Genomic DNA, 23,193 nt, shown 5'->3' with positions numbered 1-23,193 from the left:
TTTACACTCATTTCCCAGTGTTTCTTCTCTGGATGTAGCTGATTCTGTCCATCATTGATCAATTGGAATTGGATTAGCTCTTCTCTATGTTGAAGATATCCACTTCCATCAGCATACATCCTCGTACAGTATCATTGTTGAAGTGTACAGTGATCTTCTGGTTCTGCTTGTTTCACTCAGCATCAGTTCATGTAAGTCTCTCCAAGCCTCTCTGTATTCCTCCTGTTGGTCATTTCTTACAGAACAATAATATTCCATAACATTCATATACCACAATTTACTCAGCCATTCTCCAATTGATGGGCATCCATTCATTTTCCAGTTTCTAGCCACTATGAAAAGGGCTGCCACAAACATTTTGGCACATACAGGTCCCTTTCCCTTCTTTAGTATTTCCTTGGGATATAAGCTCAGTAGTAGCACTGCTGGGTCAAAGGGTATGCACATTTTGATAACTTTTTGGGCATAGTTCCAGATTGCTCTCCAGAATGGTTGGATTCTTTCACAACTCCACCAACAATGCATCAGTGTTCCAGTTTTCCCACATCCCCTCCAACATTCATCATTATTTGTTCCTGTCATCTTAGCCAATCTGACAGGCGTGTAGTGGTATCTCAGAGTTGTCTTAATTTGCATTTCTCTGATCAATAGTGATTTGGAACACTCTTTCATATGAGTAGAAATAGTTTCAATTCATCATCTGAAAATTGTTCATATCCTTTGACCATTTATCAGTTGGAGAATGACTTGATTTCTTCTTATAAATTAGAGTCAATTCTCTATATATTTTGGAAATGAGGCCTTTATCAGAACCTTTAACTGTAAAAATGTTTTCCCAATTTGTTACTTCCCTTCAAGATTTTGTTTGCATTAGTTTTGTTTGTACAAAAGCTTTTTAATTTGGTGTAATCAAAATTTTCTATTTTGTGATCAATAATGATCTCTAGTTCTCTTTTGGTCACAGATTCCTTCCTCCTCCACAGGTCTGAGAGGTAGACTATTCTCTGTTCCTCTAATTTATTTATGATCTCGTTCTTTATGCCTAAATCATGGACCCATTTTGATCTTATCTTAGTATGTGGTGTTAAGTGTGGGTCCATGCCTAGTTTCTGCCATACTAATTTTCAGTTTTCCCAGCAGTTTTTGTCAAATAATGAATTCTTATCCCAAAAGTTGGGATCTTTGGGTTTGTCAAACACTAGATTGCTATTTTTATTCACTATCTTGTCCTGTGAACCTAACTTATTCCACTGATCAACTAGTCTATTTCTTAGCCAATACCAAATGGTTTTAGTGACTGCTGCTTTATAATATAGTTCTAGATCAGGTACAGCTAGACCACCTTCATTTGATTTTTTTTTCATTAATTCCCTTGCAATTCTCGACCTTTTATTCTTCCATATGAATTTTGTTATTTTTTCTAGGTCATTAAAATAGTTTCTTGGGAGTCTGATTGGTATAACACTAAATAAATAGATTAGTTTAGGGAGTATTGTCATCTTGATTATATTCGCTCGGCCTATCCAAGAGCACTTAATATTTTTCTAATTATTTAAATCTGACTTTATATTTTATACTATCAACAGTTATTTTGAATGGAATTTCTCTTTGTATCTCTTGCTGTTGGATTGTGTTGGTAATATATTGATTAATTACTTTTATTTGGAATTGCACCAAGATTTTTGGTTCCTAACACCAATGGATGACTATTATCCTTTAAAAGTAAGAAAGCCATAGGTTTTAGGCATGGTCTCAAGAGTTAGTAATTCTTGTAACTTTGTCGGGCTTAAACTCCTAAGTTTAGATTCACAATCTAATGTTTTTGTTAAACTATATTTGCTGTATGTGGGGCCTAGGATGAATTTGGGGCTAATTCTTGGGGCAACAAGACTATACAATAATCAGTTCTGATGGATGTGATTCTTTCCAACAATGAGATAATTGAGCCTAGTTCCAATGATGTTGTGATGAAGAGAGCCATCTACACCCAGAGAGAGTACTGTTGGAACTGAATGTGGATCACAGCATATTCTTGCTCTTTTTGCTGTTGTTCGCTTGCATTTTGTTTTCTTACTCATTTATTTTCTTTTTTTTTTTTAATCTGATTTTTCTTGCTCAGCAAGAGAATTGTATAAATATATTGATACATATTGGATTTGACATATATTAGATTGCTTGCCATCTAGGGGAGGAGGTGGAGGGAAGGAGAAAATCTGAAATACAAGCCTATGCAAGGGTCAATGTCAAGTTATTTGTGCATGTTTTGAAAATAAAGATTAAAAGAAAAAAAAAAGAATTGTGGGGCTGTCCCCCAAATGTATTAAGTATCTGAGGATGAAATGCAAACTATACCTGTCTGAATGCGGAGTATTTTTTCCCAAATCTTACTTGCATGAAACCCAAGTGAAGTTATTTTTTTTTTTATCACATTTCTATTTTTTAACTTTAAAAAAGAGATCTACATTTTGTGAGATATTGTGACATTCTCCCAGAATCTATCACCTGGTGATCAACTTTCTGATGATGCATTTCTTTGTACTTAGGTGGGCTGATCCATAGTCAACAGATGCGGTGTTTCTAATCTTGTCCAGTTTGGGAGGACCTGTTGGATTTTATGCTTTATTGGAATAGCCAAGCACCTATTGTCACTTCAACATGATAAGGACTTTATTTGGACTAATAAGGTGCATGTGAAAATGCTTTGAAAATTTAAAAAAATGAGGCAAATTTAAGATTTATTATGTTTTTCTTTCTGAGAGAGGAAATCACATGAATATTAAAAGATAAAGACATTTTGGGAGGCAAAGCAGACTAAAAATAGAATTTGAATAGAATTAAAGAAATTGAGCTTAATTTACAGAGGAATTTATCTGAGGACAGGAGGATGGCAGAGAGCCTGGGGAGGTTGGCTTTCTCCTTCTCCTACAAGGTGCTGCCATCACTGCCACAGGCCTGGGCCTGACAAAGGACCTCAACTCCAGGGTCCTGGCTGTTCTGCAGTCAGCTCAGGGGCAGGACCTGCACATCCCCTTCCCCTCACTGAGCCCCTCATTCCAGAGACCAGAGAACTTCTCCTGCTCAGACTCCACGTGGAAATGTCGCCATCTAGAGGTGTGTTTCAGGGAGCACAGGAGGGCATCTGTCATCTCACTAATTTCTGATTATCTCCTTTTCCTCTCTTTTTGGGTTGATAATCCCTTTCATCCATTGCTGAAGTTTGGCTACAGTGGTGATTTGAAAAGAAGGGCATTTCCAAATGAAATGAAGCCTAAGGGACTCCCTATCATTTCAAGGCACCTAGTATATGCATTCACTACACCAGAGTATAAAAAAAATAATCTTTTAATTGCTTTGTAATTGGCACAGATGGCATAATTCAAACTCACATTTTTATTTAATAAACTATGAACCATCACACTGTATAGCTTTAAAAGCGCAGAAATCATATTGGCTTAAGAATTTTAAAATTACATTCACATGATATTCTCAAGGTTAATCCATAAAATTAAATCCAGGGATTGAATAAATTAAGAAAAAAGCTAATTAATGGGGGAAAATTCTCAATGTACACATCAAAGTCTTTTTTCATGAATTTGCAATAATGCATTATGGCCATTTTCATGCTCATGAAAGCCTTGCTTCTTTGCTAGCATATAGGAAAATTTACAAAATTCGTTACATAAAAATATGGTAGGGTGAGTATAAACTTGGCTGCTGGAACACGCTGGAACACCCTGTGATAAAGAGCTCTCAAAGTCAGTCCTGTTTGAAGCTACTGACCTGATCTAGATTGGAAGGGCTCCATCCATTCCTGGAAAACCACTGTTATTAATTACTAAATCTCACTGTCAAAAACAAGGAAGCAGACTACATGCTAAAAAACTGATGTTGTCACCTGATTGAGGGAGGGTTCCCTTCCGTAGAAGGGCAGGAGGTGAGATGAAGCATAAATCTTACTTCCAGGGCCCAAATGATAGAAAGGCCAATAAGACAGAAGGATTACTCCTCAGCAGCCTTTTGGGCGTAGAACACAATATAAAACATGAAATTGCCTGTTTGGGCTATTTGTCAATAGAGAAACTGATCTTCATCTTTGGGCATTATGATAATGGGGAGAGAAGAGGAGAGGGACCAACCCTATTTCTATCTCAGGAGGGCCTCGTCTCCATTACAAGTGGATTGAAGCCCCGGTGAACACAGGAGGAAGAACTGAAAATACCTCTGAAGGCAGTAAGTATAGGCTTTGGTGAACACATTTCAACTTGAAGAAGGCATTCATGATTAGTCAGTACTCCTGGGTAGGATCAAGGATTGGTTCTGATTTGGTACCACTTCTGCGGGAATGCCTTGATTCTCCAGTTGCATGACAATCCTAAGTCAATGATCTAAATGGATCTATGGTGTCAAAGGTGCAAAGTAAATATGATTTCCACCAACACAATAATTAGCAGAGCTCGATGACTTGGGTTTTAACAAAAGCACTGATGTGCAACAGCCTGGGATAAGAAAATTAAAATGTGGGTTAGTGCATAGTTAAAGTTTTCCACACCAGCGCCCTTGAGAAGCGGAGGCTCACTGCTTGTTTCTTTCTCGCTTCAGTGCTCTTGGGCGACCTCCACTGCAGCCTTGATGCTCGTCGTGGCCTTGTCCACTGCTGGTTTCTTTGAGTAATCCCGTTCACCAAAAATAGTACTTCCTATGCGGACGTTTGTGGATCCCACTTCAATCTGGAGAGAAATGGAGAGCCCACACTGACCCTCGAATGATGACATGATGCCAGGGGCACACTTCCCAATATCTACCCAGCAGGCAAAGAGCACTCACGGGGACCTTCTTGTCACAATGGGGGCACCGTGGGGACTAAGTGCTGCCTCGGTAATACTGCCCGGCAGACAGAAGCTTACCGCGTGTTGGAAATCCATGGACATGCCCATACTCAGTTCCACCTGGTCAATGGGAATGCTGAGCTTCTCACACAGCTCCTTCCGCAAGGACAAGAGAGCCTGGGAGAAAGGTCAAAAGGAGGGAAGAGTCAGGTAAAAGATATGTTGTCTCTTCTTTTTAAAATTTGTATTTTCCCAAGTTACATGTAAAAATTTTGGGGGGTTATACACATACATTAAATTTTTAAAAACATATTTCCTTATGAATCATGTTGGGAGAGAAAAATCAGAACAAAAGGGAAAAACTTTCAATCTCCTTTCTCTGAATGCAGATGGCATTTTCCATCCAAAGTTTATTGGGATTGCCTTGGATCACTGAACTACTGAGAGGAGCCAAGTCTGTCGTAGTTGATCATTGCACTCTTGTTCCTGTGCACAGTGTTTTCCTGATTCTGCATTTGTTTATGTAAATCTTTCCAAGTGAAAGGTATATTCTCTGAGCTACATTTACACTTCTGTAAAGGTTATTTTAGTCCCTTTGGTTCAGGAGGACCTCAGTTCTCAGAAATTCCACTGGAATGTTTTCTGGGAAACTTTGCTTTTCAGTAGAAAAACTAAGAACTTATTCTTCTCAAAATATATATTCCAACTGTATGAAGAAATGCCTATAGGGCACTGCTTTGGGAAGCTACTCCTCCCCTTTCCCCTAGGTGAGGCTGCCATATGTTTGGAGTTTTAACCTGGCACAGATTTGCTTAGCTTCCTTTCGAGTCTGTCAATACAGCAAGCTCTTTAGCAACTATACGGAGGACTGCACAGAGCCAGACAGGGGTCTCAGAGATCATCTAATCCGCCCCAGATCCCCAGATTAGGAAAGCAAGGTTTAAAGAAAGGAAGAGCCTTCCTCGAGAGCCCTGCTTGGAGAGCGCCAAATCCAGGAGAGCGCTCCGGCTCTGCCATGCCATTCCCCGCATCAGTGCAGCTGGGCCCATGCGGCCTGCCACTGTACCTGGAAGTCTGGATTGGGCCCTTGATTGAGGTCATGTCCAAAACTCCCGATGGTCATCAGACCCACAAACTCCAGGCTGGGACACTTGGCTTTGATGTGCTCTACCGTGGCCACTGTCTCTGAAGGCGGGAGACCGTGTTTACCTTCATGGAGAGAGAGACTCGTATCCGTGAGGCTCTCAGTGGCAGGAGATGGCTTCATTTCCAACTCTTTCCCCCTCCCCCCCAAACTCCCTGGGTCAAGACCAATGGTCTTCAAGCCCTTCTCTATAAGAACTCCTAAGGACACCCAACACAACCTCTAGCCTCAAGCTTTGTAGGCAGGGCACTGTTCAAGGTGGGGCTGCCCTCTAGGACTGTAGGCTATTTTTTGGACAGAACATTTTACGAGCAGAAGTTCTTCTGCCTTGCTCAAGAACATCAACAAAGGTTTTGTTGGAGAACTGGTAGTTACCTAGTCAGATTTTTACTATATCTGTGCTATCAAGTTTCTGAAAATTTTATTAATATTACAATTTATGTGATCAGATTTAGAGTTGATAGGGACCATAGTGATCAGCTGGGCTAATTCCCTCACTTTATACATGAGGAAACTCAGGCCCAGAGAAGAAAGACAAGGTCAAATAAATATCAAGCAGCAGAGCCAGTTAATATATTGACTACTAAGTACATATGCTTTATAACAATAAATTTGCTTCTATGTATGTGGTAAGATATCACTGAAGCTACTGGAGAAATATTACAATTTTTAAAAGTGGTTTACTGATTTGAGTGGCCAAAATCCAGAGGTTCCATCACTTATTGAATAAAGTATCTGAACTCATTTGATCTCTACACAAGGGCAAATTCCTGCCAATCATTAAGAAATGGTATAATTACAAGTTTTATGTGTAGCTAAGTATTAAATTATTCACTCAGCGGATGCAGCAGATTGTGGTGAATGTGAATACAGTGGGGAAGAAAATATTCAAACTGTGCTATGTCCTGTAAATGAAAGAAACAACTATTGGTAACCATTGGCTGTATGATAGTTGTGAACAAAGAGCAGTTCATGTAAACCTTCAACCTCAGCATGCCAAAGAAATTTACTGATAAAAAAGTATACTGATTTTTCTGTATTCCATGCACTAAAGCAGAACTGAAAATGAGAATTTATTAAAAAATTTACATTTCATTTAATTTAAATTTAAAAATAAAAAAGAAAATAAGTCTAATAAAAATTCCCTTCCTTTCTTGGACTCTTAACTGTGTTCAGGCACCCTCAACAGGCCTAAGTCACTGCTCTTTCCCTCAGCTACTCTTTAACAGGTATGAGCAACCAAACCTCCTGTGGGTGTGAAGCTGTTCCACCTGCACTGCTATGCATTTAAAGGTCAGCAATAGCTTTCACATAATTTGACAGGAAACAGAAGTGAACTGGTAATATCAATTCTCCCAGAAGATGCTGGGGTGTGATAATAACTCACTTACAAAGCATCTTTCTCATAACCACCCTGTAAGTTAAGCAGTTTAAGTATTCTCATTTTATAGGCTGTGAGTCTCACTCATCCCAAGGGAGGTAGAGGCCATTAGTTAGGTCTTAGTCACTTACTCTCTTCCCCACTGGTGTTAATCTGCACCATGACTTTTAATCTCTCTGGAGAGCCTTTCTTCTGCCAGGAATTGTTTACTTTGTCTGCCAACTTCACAGAGTCCACAGTTTCCAGCATGTAAAGGTTGGGGACAGCTGAAAGGAAGAAGAAGCAATGAAATAGACTTGGTTTCCTACTCAACCTATTCCTATAGGCTGCTTACGTTTCTTTATTGAGCTTTTAACCATGTTAATAATAATAATGCCAATTAGATAGTGCCTTAAGGTTTGCAAAGTATTTTACAAATACACTTGTCCTTACAACAACCCCAATCAGTATTATTATATCCATTTTACAGATGAGGAAAACGAGACTGAGGGATTAAATGTCCACTCTAGAGTCAGTTATTCAATAAGCACTTATTAATCACCATACTATATGCTATGCACTACGGATGCAAAGAAAGGCAAAAGACAGACCTTTCCTCAAGGAGCTCACAATCTAGCTTCCATAGCTTGCAAGTGCCTGAGGCAGAATTCAAACTCAGATCTTTCTGACTAAACATTTTGCTCATCCAGAAACCAAGACATATGAGCTAGAATGGAAGCTGGCTCTGTTTCAGCAGCAAGGATCAATAAGGAAAATACTTAAAGTACAGAATTAGGCACCAATATACACCAATAAATAAAATTTTCTTGAGTTCAATGCAACAATCATTTATTTAATATATGTACCATGTTTCAGGAGAAACTTGGAATCATTAAGAGTCCTCAAGAGTTTCCCAAAAAGCATCTAGCTCACACTTTATCCAATTTTAGGCTATCCACAGTATCTGTATAAGAAACATGTACACATCCTTTGGATCCCCTCTGAATGTTGCCTATCCAGCTGAATTTCAAAATCAAGGCAATGACATTCTTGATCTATTTGGTTTTTCCTATATGATTTTTAAAAATATTAATATCCTTGACATTAAAATAAGAATACTAAATTGTCTAGAAGGCCTACCACATTAAAGTTGCAATAACAAATGGAGAGGCACACGATGCTAATGATTAGGTGGTAATATCTTAAAGTTTTTTTAAATTAAATTTTTTTTTTACAAGTATGTGTAATCTTTCCTTCCAACTATTCTCCACTTTTCCCCTTTCGTGGAACAATTAAAAAATAAAATAAAACACTTAATTATCAATATACATAACTCAGAAAAAAAAAAGCCACCACATTAGCCACATCCAAAAGTATGTATCTTGTTCTACATTTTAAGTATGTAACATTTCTGGCAGGGAATGGGTGGTATATTTCATCATCACATTTTTAGACTTGTGTTTTAATTATTGAAATGATCAGAATTCTAAAATCTTTAAAATCTAAGTTCTTGCTTTTCTTTATAATGTTGGCTGTGACTGTGTTCTCCTACATATGTTCACTTCACTTTGTATCAGTTTAGATAGTTGAACTGATACAAAGCTCGGTTCTATATTCAATAGGTTCTCCTGAAACCATCCATGTTGTTACTTTTTTGGCACAATAATAATACAATGCATTCACATAATCATAATTTTAGTTTTTCCTTAGTAGGTGGGCTCTCTATTAGTGTCTAGCTTCTGGCTACTACAAAAAGAGCTATTAAAATAATTTTGTATAAATAGGTCCCTTTCTTTGATCTTTTTTGGGGAGTAGTATTGATAAGTCAAAGAATATGCATAGTTTGATAATCTTTTGAGGATAAATCCAAATTGCTGTAAACTGCACCATCTAACCAACAAGTAATGTTTTATAAAGATCATTGAGAGAGGAATGATGGAGGAAGGGCCCATGTTTCCACCGGCAGCCAGGCAAGGTCTAGAGTGAGGAAGAATCTGCAGTACTGGTGGACTTGCCATGAACAAGAATAGTACAGGTAGAATAGGAGTGGATGGTCTAGAATTTGTGCCACTGGAGAGTATCCAAACTAATTAGATATTAGATCCATCAAATACTTAATTATGGGCCAGGGACTCTGCTAGATACTGGCAACATACAGTAAAAAATAAAACAGTCCTTACTCTCAAGGAATATATTAACATTCTATTAAGAGAAACATGACAATACAAATTCATATAAAGTAATGTATTAAATCTGGGCAAAGCATTCTTGAAAAATAAGAGGAGGGCACATCAGTTCAGGACTAAGATGATGTGTCATATCTGGTGAAGAGCTAACCCTCTAGATGGCTGGAATGTGGTATGCGTGAAGGGAAGCAACATGAAATAAGGCTGAAACCAGGAGTTTGTATTTTATTCTAGAGGCAACAGGGAACTCCTAAAGGTAATTAAATAGGAAATGCCATGATTGCCAGGGAGGGGCTAGGCACTCCAGGCTGGGGGAAGTCAGTAGACAGAGTTCCTCCCATGTGAGGAACAGCAAGGAGACCAATGTGGTGGGATCACTGAGGGAGGTAATGCATAAGAAGCCTGGAGAGGAAGCAAGTTGTCAGCTTGTTAAAGTGATATAACATTAATCAGAAGTTGGTAAAAAACAAATAAAAATATGGACTACAATTTAAAAAATATAATTACAGGCATCAAATATTCTGATTTTGCCATGATGCTTTATCCTTACACTATTAAGAACCTGAATTTCTTACCTGAAAGAAATCTATCTCCACCAGTTGGTAAATCAGGTGAGTTTTCATTGTGGCCTTTTCTCTTACCTTTCATGGAAAAAATACTAGTTTATTCCCTTACCAATCAATTTGTTCACGTTGTGTTTTTGCAGGTGGCCAATGAAATGCCATTTTATCTCAGGACAAGAAGACAGAATCTGAAGAAAAAGAGGTGGGAGGAAGAGGTGAGGGTTGGCTCTGATCTCATAGGTACACAGCTACCGGTCACCTCCTGGCTCCATTCCTTAACCACAGAGTTCTAGGTGTGCTTGGTAAATCATGACTCCTGTCCTTTCTTAGCTTCCCAATAGACTGAAGAGAGATTCAAGTTCCATTCTAGAATTCATGCCTTGCCTATTCACCTGGATGATTCTTACCTCTATCTCCACCTCATCCCTAAGTGAGGGCTTCTGCATCCAAGTTTATCAGAGCTTTTAAGTTTCAAATGGATCTCAAATTTGCAGCAGGCTACTGCAACCTACCATTTTTAGGGACCCACAAGGAAGAAAAAGCCAACAAAGATCTAAGTGCAATCAAGATTCTAATGGGAAAAGGATTTGATGTAAAAGAAAAATTTCCTTTAACTGGAAAAAACACCGGGCCAAACCAGAATGGACAATTCTCTGAGCTCCTCTACTTTCCCCTACTATAAACAGTTTGGGCAGAAGGGTCAAGATTTAGAATGAATTTAAAGAGTCTATAAATACCCACTTACTTTAGTATTTGATGCTTTTTCTAACAGCTCCTGAACCTAAGGAGATTAAAATGAAAATCTCATGAGTCTTAAAGTCCAGCAATTGGGCATCTTCTAAATTCCAGGGAGACTCTTTCACCTCAGACATGGAGGACTCAGAAAGGCAACTTACATAGTTCTCTCCGAAGCTGCGCTGTCCATGAGCATATGCCTCAATCACCATGTCAGCAGGCTTAGTTTTGCTCACAGCTACTAGTCGGGGTTGAATGGCTGGGAGATCCTGCCAAGGGAAAGGCGGTGTACTTGAGTGAAAGACAGAGAAATTCACCTTGAAATAACTTACTGCAATCAATCTAATGGAAAAATATTGCAACAAGAGCCCTGACAACTCCACTTTTAGCTCTTTGGTTCTACAGTGAGTAGTATTCTTTTCTTTTAAGTACATGAGACTTCAAGTTAATCTGCTTCCCCCAAAAGGCTTTTCTTCTCCAGCAAAAGCAGGAAGAAATGGTCAATTCTTTGACTAGAAAGAAACCTATTTACTGGTCTCTGATGCCTCAGAGTTAGGAGAAGCATGCTGCATTGAACTAATTTTCTGTTCCTTTGTGTTCCTTGTAAGCCTGAGTAACTCAGTTTCAAAAGAGAGAGATAGAGAAGAGAATTATCTGGAATTCATGACTCAGAACTGTTTAGAAGGAGGACAAATTTAAGAGTCTGGTTGAGAGATGTGTTCTCTTTCTTAAAGGGGGGTCATGGGCTATAACCAGCTCTAAGGCAATATTCTTCAAAATTAAAAACCAACAAATTTAACATCTGTGTGCAACCTGTTTCTACCTCAAAGAAAACAGATGAGAAAAGGCCTAGTTCTTAGAAATTCAAGGCTAAAGCAGTGAGGAGAAGCTAGTCCCATTTTTACTAGAAGAAAAGCCATGTATTCTTATACAGCGATTCTCTGACTGGTCCCTTGCAAATTCCTTAATACAAAATAATCTAACACTAGTCAATGGAGCAGTGTCCTATGGGGGAGGGGCAATAAAGCCGCAGGTCTGTGATCCAGATCTTGACAGCCGAGTTTGTCAGATACATTCATTTCTCTTGCCTCATTGTATGCAGTGGCTGAGAAAGGACACAGGAGATCTGGCCAAGAATTGAAGAAAAATCTGATGCTTCAGAGATCCCATTCCCACCACCAGAGGTTCCTGCCCAAGGATCATGATGACAAAAGGCACTAAGATAGCCCTAAAATTTTAAAGGAACCTTAGAGATCAACTGGTCCCAGCCCTTCACTTTAGAGAGGAGGAACACTGAGGCCCAGGGAATTTAAGGAAAGGTGAGATAACTGTCCATGAATCACTTGCTAGTTACAGAATGTCAGAGTCCCTGACTCACTGCTTCACATACGGTCTACCTCTTTTTTACTATTTAAAGTCATTATTTAAAAGTCACTATTTAAAGAGCAGCATCTCCTTACATAGTGAAGCCCCCTGATCTGTCCCTGAGTAACCTCCCTCCCCCTCAAGTATTTCAGAGAATCAGGGAGTTTTCTGTCAGGAGGAAACTACTATCCCCTGGGGGTTGAGAAATGGTGAAATGGTTTGGAGGATGAGCTAATAAGTCAAGCTTTTCCTTATCCAGATCCAAATCCTTCTCACAGCAAATAAAACAAGGCAGATGCTGAGAGAAACATTTTAAATTGCACCTGCTCCGTGAAGACAGTGAGGTAAGTGCTTTCCAGTAATTATCACATCTGATCCTCACGACAGCCTTGGGGAGAAGCGGCACTTTTACCCTCACTTTACAGATAAGGAAACTGAGGCAGAAGTTAAGGGCTTGCCCAGGGTCACACAGGTAGTGCCAACACTCAGCCAGCTTCCCCAGAGTAGACTGGGGGTCTTCCTTTCTCCATCCTATATGTCTGCCCCCTGCTCCTCCAGCCTGATTTTTCCAAAATGAATCAATATCCCGGCTGCCCTCTTCTGGATGCTACAACATCCAGAGGTGCTTCCAGAGCTCTCGGGAGTTCTCCTCAGGAGGCGGAGGAGGGGCAGTCCTTCCCTGGCTACAGCTCTGAAGGACCTCCTCATTCTCAGGGCGGGAAACCGTGCCCAGGGAAACGGGATGTCTCGTCCAAGGTCACACCTGGGAGCGTGCCAAGGCCAGCCACAGGTCGACGCCGAGCAATCCGGCTTCGGGAGGCCTGGGGTGAGGGTTTTTTTTTTTGGGGGGTGGGGGTGGCTGTCACGTCACATGATCGTTTCACATGGAGCTTGCAGGTGTTTAGACCCGTAGGAGCGGCAGCGGATCCTTCCCTCTTAAGAGGACTCCCGACACTCCCTGCCTCCAAGAGACATCTCGTGGAACGGGGAGGTCTGGGAAGACCCTTTGGAGCTCAGGCTCCAACATTATATAGACTCTGGGCCTTAACCTCCCCCCACGGCCGCGTCCATCTCCCCCCTCGTTACCGGGACACCCCGGAGTCGTAGGGCCCCGACCCTCAGCATCCCCGGATCTTACTCTCACCCGGGGCCGCCGCGCCACCGCCTGCTGCACCCGTTCCTTCACCGCCCTCAGCGCCAGTCCGACACCCAGCTCAGCAGACATTCTGGCGGCTCTCCATACACACCGGGCCACTCTGACTCCTCATCCAGCCTCTCCCCCAGCGGCGGCGCCCGCAAGCCGGCAAAGACCTTTTTTCTGGTTCCGCCCACTCCCCCGTTAGGTAAACCAATCACCGCGCGCCGCTGAGCTCTCTGAGCCAATGGCTACGCGGCCCCTGGATGGTGATGACGTCCTCGTCTCCCAAGAGAGGCCATATTTAGGAGGTCGGGGACACACCATTGCACCATTTAGAAAGGGGGAGGGCTGAGAGTAGCCTCTGTTCTGAGTAGGAGAATTGGGACAGAGCGGCGTGGAGGTCGCGAGTTCGCAGGACATGAGGTTTGTCACGTCCCACAATAATGTGGAGAGAAGAGAGACTCCATACAGGACACCTTGTACATTTCAGTTCCCTCACTCCCCCCCAGGCATATGGATCAGCCTTCTACGTCAGAACTCAGGTGCTCGGAGTCTCTCCTAGTCTGCTCCTAGTCTATTTCTGACGCTCGGATTACGTGAAGGTTGGGGCGCCCTCACGTACTTTGCTGACGTACAAAACTGACCCATTTACTAATACTGTAGCAAAGCGCCTTTTTCACCACAGCGCAGCGCAACATATTTACAGATGAGGAAATTGAGGGCCGAAGAAGTAAAATGTGTTTCTCCCAATCACTCACCTCAGAGCTGGAATTCGTTTGGTGTCTTCTGATTCTCAATACTGATACTTTGTTACCACCGCCCCCATTTAGTTCTACAAACATTATTTTACAACGCACTTTCCCTCTTGCCCTGTATGATTTTATGTATGTGATCACCAGCCCCTCCGCCAGCCCACTCCCTGGTCCAGGTGATACTTGTCACTCAAAGGGAAACGATGACCTCTGCATTTAGCATCGACGATGTGCCCAAATGCAAAGACAAGGGATAGTTATAGAGAAGGGTTACCAAAATAAAAGTTAAAACAAAACTATCAAAACTCGGTAACACCAGTAAGATACAGTCCAATGTGATAAAGAAAAGAAAGAACAGCCCCTCCCTTCAGAGAGAATATAGGCTAACGGGTAAGGCGACATGTAAACAAACAAGATACACAGGTAGGTAATAGTGGAAACGCACTAGCATTGGAAATTGTGGAAATGAGGGGCCGCTAGGGGGCGCAGTGGAGAGAGCACCAGTCCAGAAATCAGGAGAACCCGAGTTCAAATGTGACCTCAGATACAAATACTGCCTAGTCACGTGACCCTGGGCACAGCACTTAACCCTAATTGCCTCAGGGAAAAAAAATTCTGGAAATTCTTGGCCGAAAGTAGTATGCTAGTTAGGAAAAAAAAATCTTAAAAACTTGAAATATTTAATTCCATGATCATTAATAAATATTAATCATCAAAATGGAAATTTTAAAGATTCAACAAAAATTTAGTATATAGAGTACTGCTTTAGACCTTCAGATATAGTGATCAGCAATTAGACTGATCAGAACTCATATTACTTTATGTGCTATTTGATGAAATGCTATATACATTTTAACTTAATGCAACTTTGAACTGACTAATAAACATTGGTGGAAGCTTGACGGCTGCAAATCTTAGTGGGTTCTGACTCAGTGCTTCAAACCTGGAACGTCTTCTCTATCAGGTGCTCTATTTGAGCATCTCTATTTGAGAGGAGGTACAACCATACTAATACTTCACCAACCATCTGCTCTTCAAGGCTTTTTCAATGTGGCTTCCAACGCTTTATTCTTTTAGCGATGTTTTGTGAACCTTAAATCATTGTAGAAATGTGAATTCTTATTATTGATGGATACATGACTTCATTTAATTTTCAATTAATTTCATTTAATCAATTTCATTGATTATAGCCTTCACTAGTACAGATTATCTTCTCGTCATCCTGTGTAGTTTTTACTTAAAGGAACCGATGGCATCTTAATTTTAAAATCCATTGGATGTTTTCCATTCCTTACCCTCCATAAACTTTCTGCACACATTCAAAACTATTGCCTACCCTGCCTTGCTTGATTATTTCTTTTCCCTGGGTTCCAGAATACTGTTCTCTTTTGATTCATCTAGCTTTCTGATGGTTCCTTTTAGTCACCTTGTAGTCATATCCTCCTTCTGTCTATAGCTGTCCTCCAAACATCGGATTAAACTCCTCTCTATACATTCTGTTTACATTATAATTTCATCAGCACACTTTTCTCCTTTTCTTTCTCTTTCTTTTTCCATCTTTCCTCTTAGATTTCTCTCATTTCTCTGTCTCTGTCTTTCTGCCCCCCTCAATCTGTCTGTCTGTCTTTCTCTTTAAATTGAATCTATCTTCAGGTTGGAAGTGCCACTAATGGAGTGACCCCATCACTGTTCAGCACAGAAGCTTTGACCAGACTTGGGCTGGTTTGTCCAGCCTGATGGCCTCTTGCTCTGAAGCCCTCCCATACTGGCACTAGCTGGCGCCAAGTCAGTGCCACATGTAGTGCAGATACTGCCTTGGCTTTAGCCCTACGACAGCTCAGAACTCAGGCATCCGCCATCCCCACCCTCCCCAGCAGTGGGGAATCCATGTGTAGGATGCTACACCCAGCTATTTTGTTGTCATGCAGTTGTGTTCATTCTCTTACCTCATTATGGAATTTTATTTGCTTGTTTTTTTGACAAAGATACTGGAGTAATTTGCCATTTTCCTCTGTGATGAATTAAGGCAAACAGAGATTAAGTGAATTGCCCAGGATCACACAGCTAGTGTCTGAGGCTGGATTTGAACTCCAAATCTAGTGCTCTCTCCATTGAGCTATCTAGCTGCCCCTTTATACCCAGCTAAATATATTTTCAATGATAAAACTCAAAAAATATTACCAAATCTTCACCCAGCCCAGAAGTTACTCTGCATTTATTCTCTGTGTGTGTTGCATTTACTTTATAGAATTTCCTAACTGGAAGAGATCTCACAAGCCAATTAGTCTACTTCTAAAAGGATGTAGTGGAGGGAGAAAATATTATCCCACATTATTGACAAATATGTTAATACAGGGCCAGGCACAGGTCTCAGGGACATTATGTATTAGACTTCTCTTTCTTCACTATACCACTTTTTAAAAAAATTAATAATTTGGCATCAACCTATTAATGACTACTTTTTGGATGCAATCATTTTTTGTGACTTCACTCTCTCCTAGTATTTCTTCTACCTGATTTCTCTTTTGGTTTCCTTTGCTAGATCCTCTTCCAGATCAAGACAAAATAACTGTAAATGTCCTCAAGGTTCTGAATCCTCTTTTCTTTTCCCTTTATAGTGTTTTACTTGATTTCATCATAATGTGGATTTAATTGCCTTCTCTATGCTAATGATTTTCATTCATACCCTGTTCCAATCTTTCTGCTGACCTCCAATATCACATCTTTGAATATCTTTCAGTATTTCATTTTCCCCCAATTACTTGTAAATTTTTATATTTAAAAAAAAAATTGAGTTCCAATTCTCTTTTCCTGTCTCTTCACTGAGAAAGCAAGTAACTTTTTATATGTCATACATGTGTAGTCACGCAAAACAGATTTCCATCTTAGTCACGTTTTAAAAGAAAATACAGATTAAAAAAAAAAAAAAACCCAGGAGAAATAAAGCAAGCTTTTAAAAAGTACTTCAATCTGCATCAGTTCTTTCTCTTTAGGTAGATAGCACTTTTCATCACTGAGAATAGCTAAGTTGATCACACAATGTTGCTGAATGTTGAGATTAATTTCAATTGCTCTGTAGTTTGAAGACTCTATTTTCTTCCTTTTATTAAACATTGGGGTGCCCTTTCCCAGTCCTATGATACCCTTTCTTTCAATCTCCAGAATTTTTTGGTTCAGAATCACATTAGTCATTTATTTTAGGAAGCAATAGTTTGTTGAAGAAAAAACTTATCAAGAGTAGCTGAGTGCTTTCTTTAATTTTCTTGGGTTTAAATGCCTTATTAGTAGTTTTGTTTTTTCTTCCTCAGAGAAAAAAGGTGTAAAATAAAAGTTTAGTTGTTTTCTCATTTCTGTCCATTAACATGATATTATTTAGATCAAGAAGCAGTTATTGCTTCTTTTATTCTCCTCAATATCACTGTAAGTACTCCTTTTTGTTTTAATTCAACATTTCCTGAAAGCTTTGGGCAAAATTTGAGCTTTGGTATGGTTGACACTATTAATGCAAGACAGTGCCATGTGTATACATATATATACCTCCACATCTTCAAAGCAGTCTCCTTCTGCCTCATCAGAATTGTTTTATTTTCTCTTAAGAATTCCATTTGGGAGAGTTTCCCATCCCTTCTGGGGTGACTTCTGTGAAGTTTTAGGATGTGAGTTCCTTTCTTCTAAAATTTATTTTTCCCAAAAATTTGGAATTATTCCCAAAGTTACTAAACTATGAATATTCTTAGACTCAGTAATATCACTTACTAGGCCCATACCACAAGGAAATTAAAAAGGAAAAGATCCCATGTGTAAACAAATATTTTTTATTAGGGGTGTGTGTGTGTGTGTGTGTGTGTGTGTGTGTGTGTGTGTGTGTGTGTGTGTGTGTGTGTGTGTATTGGCAAAGAACTAGAAACTATAGAAATGCCCATTACTTGGGTAATGGCTGAACAAATCAAGACCCACTCACGTAATGGAATATTATTGTGCCATAGAAAATAGATTGTCTTGAAAAAAAAAAAAAACTAAAACAAAACAAAAAAAAAAATGGGAAGACATGTTTGGACCATGGCAATGTGAAGTGATCAGAAGTAAAAGAACAATTTATATTTTAATATCAACATTGTAAAGACTTAACAAATTAGGACTTAAGAATTCTTATCAATGCAGTGATCAATCACGGTTCCAATTATTTTTATAATAATTGGGGAGAAAATGAAATACTGAAAGATATTCAAAGGTGTGATATTAGAGGTCAGCAAAGAGATTGGAATCCATGGTTCCTACTTCCTGGGTAGATGATGGACAAATAAATAGAACAAAAAACATTTTTGGATATAGTCAATATGGGACTTTGTTTTGTTTGACCATGCTTATTTGTTATAAGATTGTTTAAAAACATTTTTACAAATTCAAAGTAGGAGGTGGAAAAGAAAAACACATGCTTGAAAATTGAAAAAAATAATAAAAATCTGTTTTCCTAAACTCTAACGGAGACCTAAGTTTCTCTTTGTCTTACATCCTGGACCACTCAGTCCTTTAACTTTTTCTCACAAGTTTTATTTTTCAGTTCTTTAATCCTCTCAATGTCTCATCTCTTCATTATGCTAGATACAATACTTTTATTATTATTTTTTGGACAAAGCTCTACTTTACAAATCTTTTGAATTCTATTCTCACCTGTCTTCTAAGATTCAGGGACATTTCTCAACTTAAAACAAGCATGTTTTTCTCTTATAAGGGTAGACATAACATCCTTAAATTTTTTATTTTTCTAGGCTGATAATCCATTAGCAAATCACTGTTCAGGTATGATATACTATACAAGCTTCATCTCCACCTAATTATTATGTGATTTCCACATCTTGTTTTCCCAGTTTGTAGTTTATGTTATATTGGACAACAATAAAAGCTTAGCTAAAGTCAAGACTGGTGACAATTATTTCCTCCTTAATCATCAAGTCTGTTAACCTCCCCTAAGAGATTAAATTAGCATACTATTTTTATACTTTACAAAGCTCAACTTGTCCTACCATATATACCCTATACTCTCAAGAATGCTTATAAAAATTCATTTTGTGATTTTTTTCCCTCTAGGATTATTTTTATTATTATTTTTGTGACATGTTGGGATGAATATAAAACTGTGCCATATCAGTTTAGAATTTCATACCATCAGGTTATTTACACAGCTGGCTCCCAACTCAGCCAGGACCATGATGTCCTTTTCTGCATCACAGCAAATAGCTTGGGAAATGACTGACCCCCATTGGGGGTGGATTTAAGAGAGAAGTTTCCAGAGTAAAAGCAGGCAATTTCCTGCTGCCCTGTTGTTGAAATGGCTTATCTACTTATGCCTAAAATATCCAGTATGTTTAGAGTATGAAATGGAGGGCAAAGGTGTAGGTCTTTTTTATGCTCTGAACTCTTGTTGCTGTTTTGGTACAGAGCCTTGCTCAAAGAAGATAGTTATTCTTTGGTGACTGATTTATTCATTCATCAGGTGACAGTGGATAGAGCACTGGATCTGGGGGTCAGGAAGATCCGAATTCAAATGCAGCCTCAGATACTTCCTACCAGTGTGATCCTTAGCAAGTCATTTAACCTGTGTGCCTCAGTTTCCTCAGTTGTAAAATGGGAATAATAATACTTATGTCCCACAGTTGTTGTGAAGATCAAATAAGATAATAATTACAAAGCACTTAGCACTGTGGCTGGTTCAGTAATTTTTCAGTTGTGCCCGACTTTTTCTGACTCTTTTAAGGTTTTCTTGATAATGCTATAAAGCAGTTTGTCAGTTTCTTCTCCAACTCTTTTTACAGATGAAGAAACTGAGGCAAATAGGGCGAAGTGACAAGCTCAGAGTCGCAAAGCTAATAAGGGTCTGAAGCCAGATTTGAACTTATCATTAAACATGAGTCTTCCTGGGCCATCCAGCTGCCTCACCAGCCACGCAGTAAACAGTATGTAGATATTAGCTATTATTATTTTATTATTAGACAAACAAATTATTAGGCCTTTTTAGTGAATAAACCTAAAATGGAATAGTAGTGATCTTTCCCTAATAAATTCACTAGAAAATGATTAACCATCCCCACTTCTCCTTTTAAAACCATCACCTTTAAGCAGATTTGGCCAAGGGGCTAATCTTGACTATACCAACTTTTACAAGGCAGAGTCTATCAAGGGAAGGATTTAGTGGGTAATATTTTTTAAAAATGTCAAGAAAGGTTATCCAAGATGGACAGCTCATACTAGAAGTTCTGACTAAAAGTGGTTGGTCCACTGGAGAAGAAATGGCCAACTACTCCAGCACCCTTGCCAAGAAGACCTCCCAGAGTACTCATGAACAGGAGCCAGGACAGACTGCAGGAGACAAAGACCTGGCACATTAGGGTACATGGTCTCACAAAGTGTGAGACACAAGCAGACAACAAGATGAAACAGGGCAGACCATTATCCTCTAGGCCTGGGAGGGAAAGCCTGTTTGCCTTTGGACATAGGGCCTTGGCCTGGTATGTCACAACACAATACCAAGTGCAGGGAGTTTGCACTATGATGGTGGATGGGATCAGTTTCACAAAATCAAAGTGCTCACAAGGGAGCCAGGCAGACATATATGATTATGTTATCACATAAAAAAAGAGACTGAAGCATTACAGATGAAGAATCCTATATTTCCTGGTTACTCTGCAGGGCAAAAGTTGCTCCTTAGAACTTAGCAAAACAATTGCCACAACAAAGGAGAAAGAACCGAATTACATTAAAATCTGAAAGAAAAATCTTAGTATATATTTCATATACCCTAGGAGTAGAGCAGGCTCCAATCACTGAAATACTGAACTTGAAATTATGAGAAACGAATATTTGTTTTGGGGGTGGAAAAGATGTTCATCTTGTGTTCTCTCCTTTCTCAATTCCTTATGGATGTTTTAAAAGTTTGTGTGAATATTTAATTTCAAAATTAACTGGTGGTTAATACAGCTTTTGTTAATACATGATATAGTAAACATCAGGCTTAAATAAAAACCATTAAGTTACTAGTTGCTAATACTTTTTTTTTTTTTTTTGGAAGCTTTTTAAAATAGGCTTTACTAATTTGGTAGGTGTAAGGTATAATTACAGATTTGAGAAAACTGGAAAATCAGACTTTTCAGCAGCTAAAGTTGTTCATTCCTCTCCCCATTTATAGATGAGTTAAATCAACTCACTTAGTTCTCAAAGAACTGGCTATTTTGCCAACAGACTATGCTAATCATTGGGACACCTTTTAGCAGGAAGGAAAAAGATGAGCTTAAATCTTAACTTTCTTTTTTCTTTAAGCTCCTTTACTAGAATTAGCAGCTAAGTAGCCTATTTTCCCCTTTATTACTGTTGTTTTTTTTAAAGTAGGACAGAATATATGGAATGTATGGAAGAGTTCAAGGATAAAGAAAAATTTCCACGGATGATCCTGGAATTTTAACCAGTTTAGGTGTGAAAAGTGTGGAAGATGTTTAGAAATATATATTAGAATTATACGTCTGTGTGTGTGTGTGTATATATATTAACCTACTCTCATGTTACTTTCATAATTTTTAAGTCTTTTATCTTAGACACTGTGTGATCCTAGATAAGTCATATAATGACCTCAATTTTCTCATTTATAAAATGAGCTGGGGACAGAAATGGCAAGCCATTCTTTGTCAAGAAACTCCAAATGGTGTCATGAAGAATCAGACACAAATAAAAATGATTGAACAAGAAAAATACCAATATTTCAAATTGGCTTAAGAATTTCACCTACAGATTTTTTTTTCTAAAGAAAGATGAAAATTCATTTTATTTAGTCTTTAAATTAGCATGCTGCTTTTTCTTAATTTGTCATTTTGTTTGAAGATTATTTAACCTGAATTTGAAAGACTGGAGGTAGGTGTGGGAGAAAAGAGATCTTTAAAAATAGCATTATCGTGGAGAAGATGGAGTCTGCTTCTGTATTAATATTTTGAAATGTGAGATAATTTTGGGTAACTCCTAAAATATCTTCCTAAGAAGGGCTTGACTGAGTTTCACTTGAACTAACTTTGCCCTGTCTGTTTCACCAAATTAAGTATAGCTTTGAATTTTAAATTACACTATGCATATCAAATTAGATGAGCATTGTTAGCTTTTAAAATATGGTTAGTTGAAACATTTCATGACATGAGAAATAGCTCAGATGATGAGCTATTTTTTTAAAAAGAAAAATGAAGCTAAAATGGTTTCTTTTTTGTGTACTATCTGAGCTGAGACAAGCAGTTATGAATAGTCCTGCATGTTGTGCTCTAACCTTTAACACAAATTACTCCCTAGAATATTGGGCAATTAAAGAAAAATCAAGTCAAAATGTTTAAGATCCACTGAGTGGCAATAGTTTCTCTCCATATTTTTACTAGTTTTGTTGGATAAAACACTTTGTTTTTCACCCTCTCATCAGTGTGACAAAAGGATAAGTATAAGTGATCTTTCTGTTTTAATATAAGGAAGATTTAATATCTAATAATCATCTCCCAAATAGTCACAGCCACATTATTCCTTGAAGCCCAGTACTCTCTAACTAAAGTAAGTTTAAACATCTTTACTGTTCTCTAGAAACAAGCTGATGATACCAACTCCCATTCTTGAGTTTCTGGGCCCATACTATTAAATACAAGTAGAATATTTAAAAAAAAATCTCAAACTTAAAAAGTAATAGACTTTAATAATTGTAAGACTCAAAAAACTTTCCTATTCAACTACATTGAACTCCATTAGGATATATTATTCCATTTGGTTTCATGGGAGGAAACAGTTGAAGAATGCAGTAGGATGTCAGGAAATCAGTATAAAATAATTTCCCTGTACAAGGTGTTAATTACATTAAGATGCATTTAATGGGTACAGCTTTTTATGTTAAATTAATCAAATATCAATAAAACTTTAAAAATTGTATAGAAGGGGAAAAGTGCATAAGGGACTATAAATGATAAATTTGTTTCTATCTTGTTAAACTGTATACATTTCTTTCAAAAAATCTATTAGAAATTACTTCTTAAACAATTTTCTTTCCTGCTCTTTCTTTATATCTGGATATTTTTATGATGGTTAAGGATTTTCATAGTTAAAAAAACAAGGG

At 38.5% G+C, this 23,193-nt stretch overlaps 1 protein-coding gene across 2 annotated transcripts; it reads right to left on the bottom strand.

Moving 5' to 3' along the window:
* Positions 1-3,326: 3,326 nt before the first annotated feature.
* PLPBP (pyridoxal phosphate binding protein) lies at positions 3,327-13,515 on the bottom strand. Of its 2 annotated transcripts, none has more exons than XM_074287237.1 (8): positions 13,324-13,515; positions 10,976-11,083; positions 10,825-10,860; positions 10,192-10,267; positions 7,483-7,617; positions 5,893-6,035; positions 4,905-5,003; positions 3,327-4,727 (listed from the first exon to the last, which is right to left on the bottom strand). In XM_074287237.1, exons 1-8 carry the CDS (start codon positions 13,402-13,404, stop codon positions 4,596-4,598), a joined length of 810 nt encoding a protein of 269 aa, XP_074143338.1. In that variant the 5' UTR covers positions 13,405-13,515; the 3' UTR covers positions 3,327-4,595. The 2 variants fall into 2 exon arrangements, with proteins under 2 accessions (XP_074143338.1, XP_074143337.1); XM_074287236.1 differs by having other exon boundaries at positions 13,318-13,471.
* Positions 13,516-23,193: the final 9,678 nt, after the last annotated feature.

Source organism: Sminthopsis crassicaudata, chromosome 2, assembly GCF_048593235.1.
Source record: "Sminthopsis crassicaudata isolate SCR6 chromosome 2, ASM4859323v1, whole genome shotgun sequence".
Taxonomy (NCBI): domain Eukaryota; kingdom Metazoa; phylum Chordata; class Mammalia; order Dasyuromorphia; family Dasyuridae; genus Sminthopsis; species Sminthopsis crassicaudata.
This window is presented reverse-complemented; position numbering and strand designations above follow the sequence as displayed.

Excerpts from the sequence above, each read along its gene's own strand:
- PLPBP (XM_074287236.1), bottom strand. The coding sequence starts at position 13,404 with ATGTCTGCTGAGCTGGGTGTCGGACTGGCGCTGAGGGCGGTGAAGGAA. Across the intron at positions 10,861-10,975 it reads GCAGCTTCGGAGAGAACTAT|GTTCAGGAGCTGTTAGAAAA; the intron begins GTAAGTTGCCTT and ends TAATCTCCTTAG. Across the intron at positions 6,036-7,482 it reads TAACACCAGTGGGGAAGAGA|GTAAACACGGTCTCCCGCCT; the intron begins GTAAGTGACTAA and ends CTCTCCATGAAG.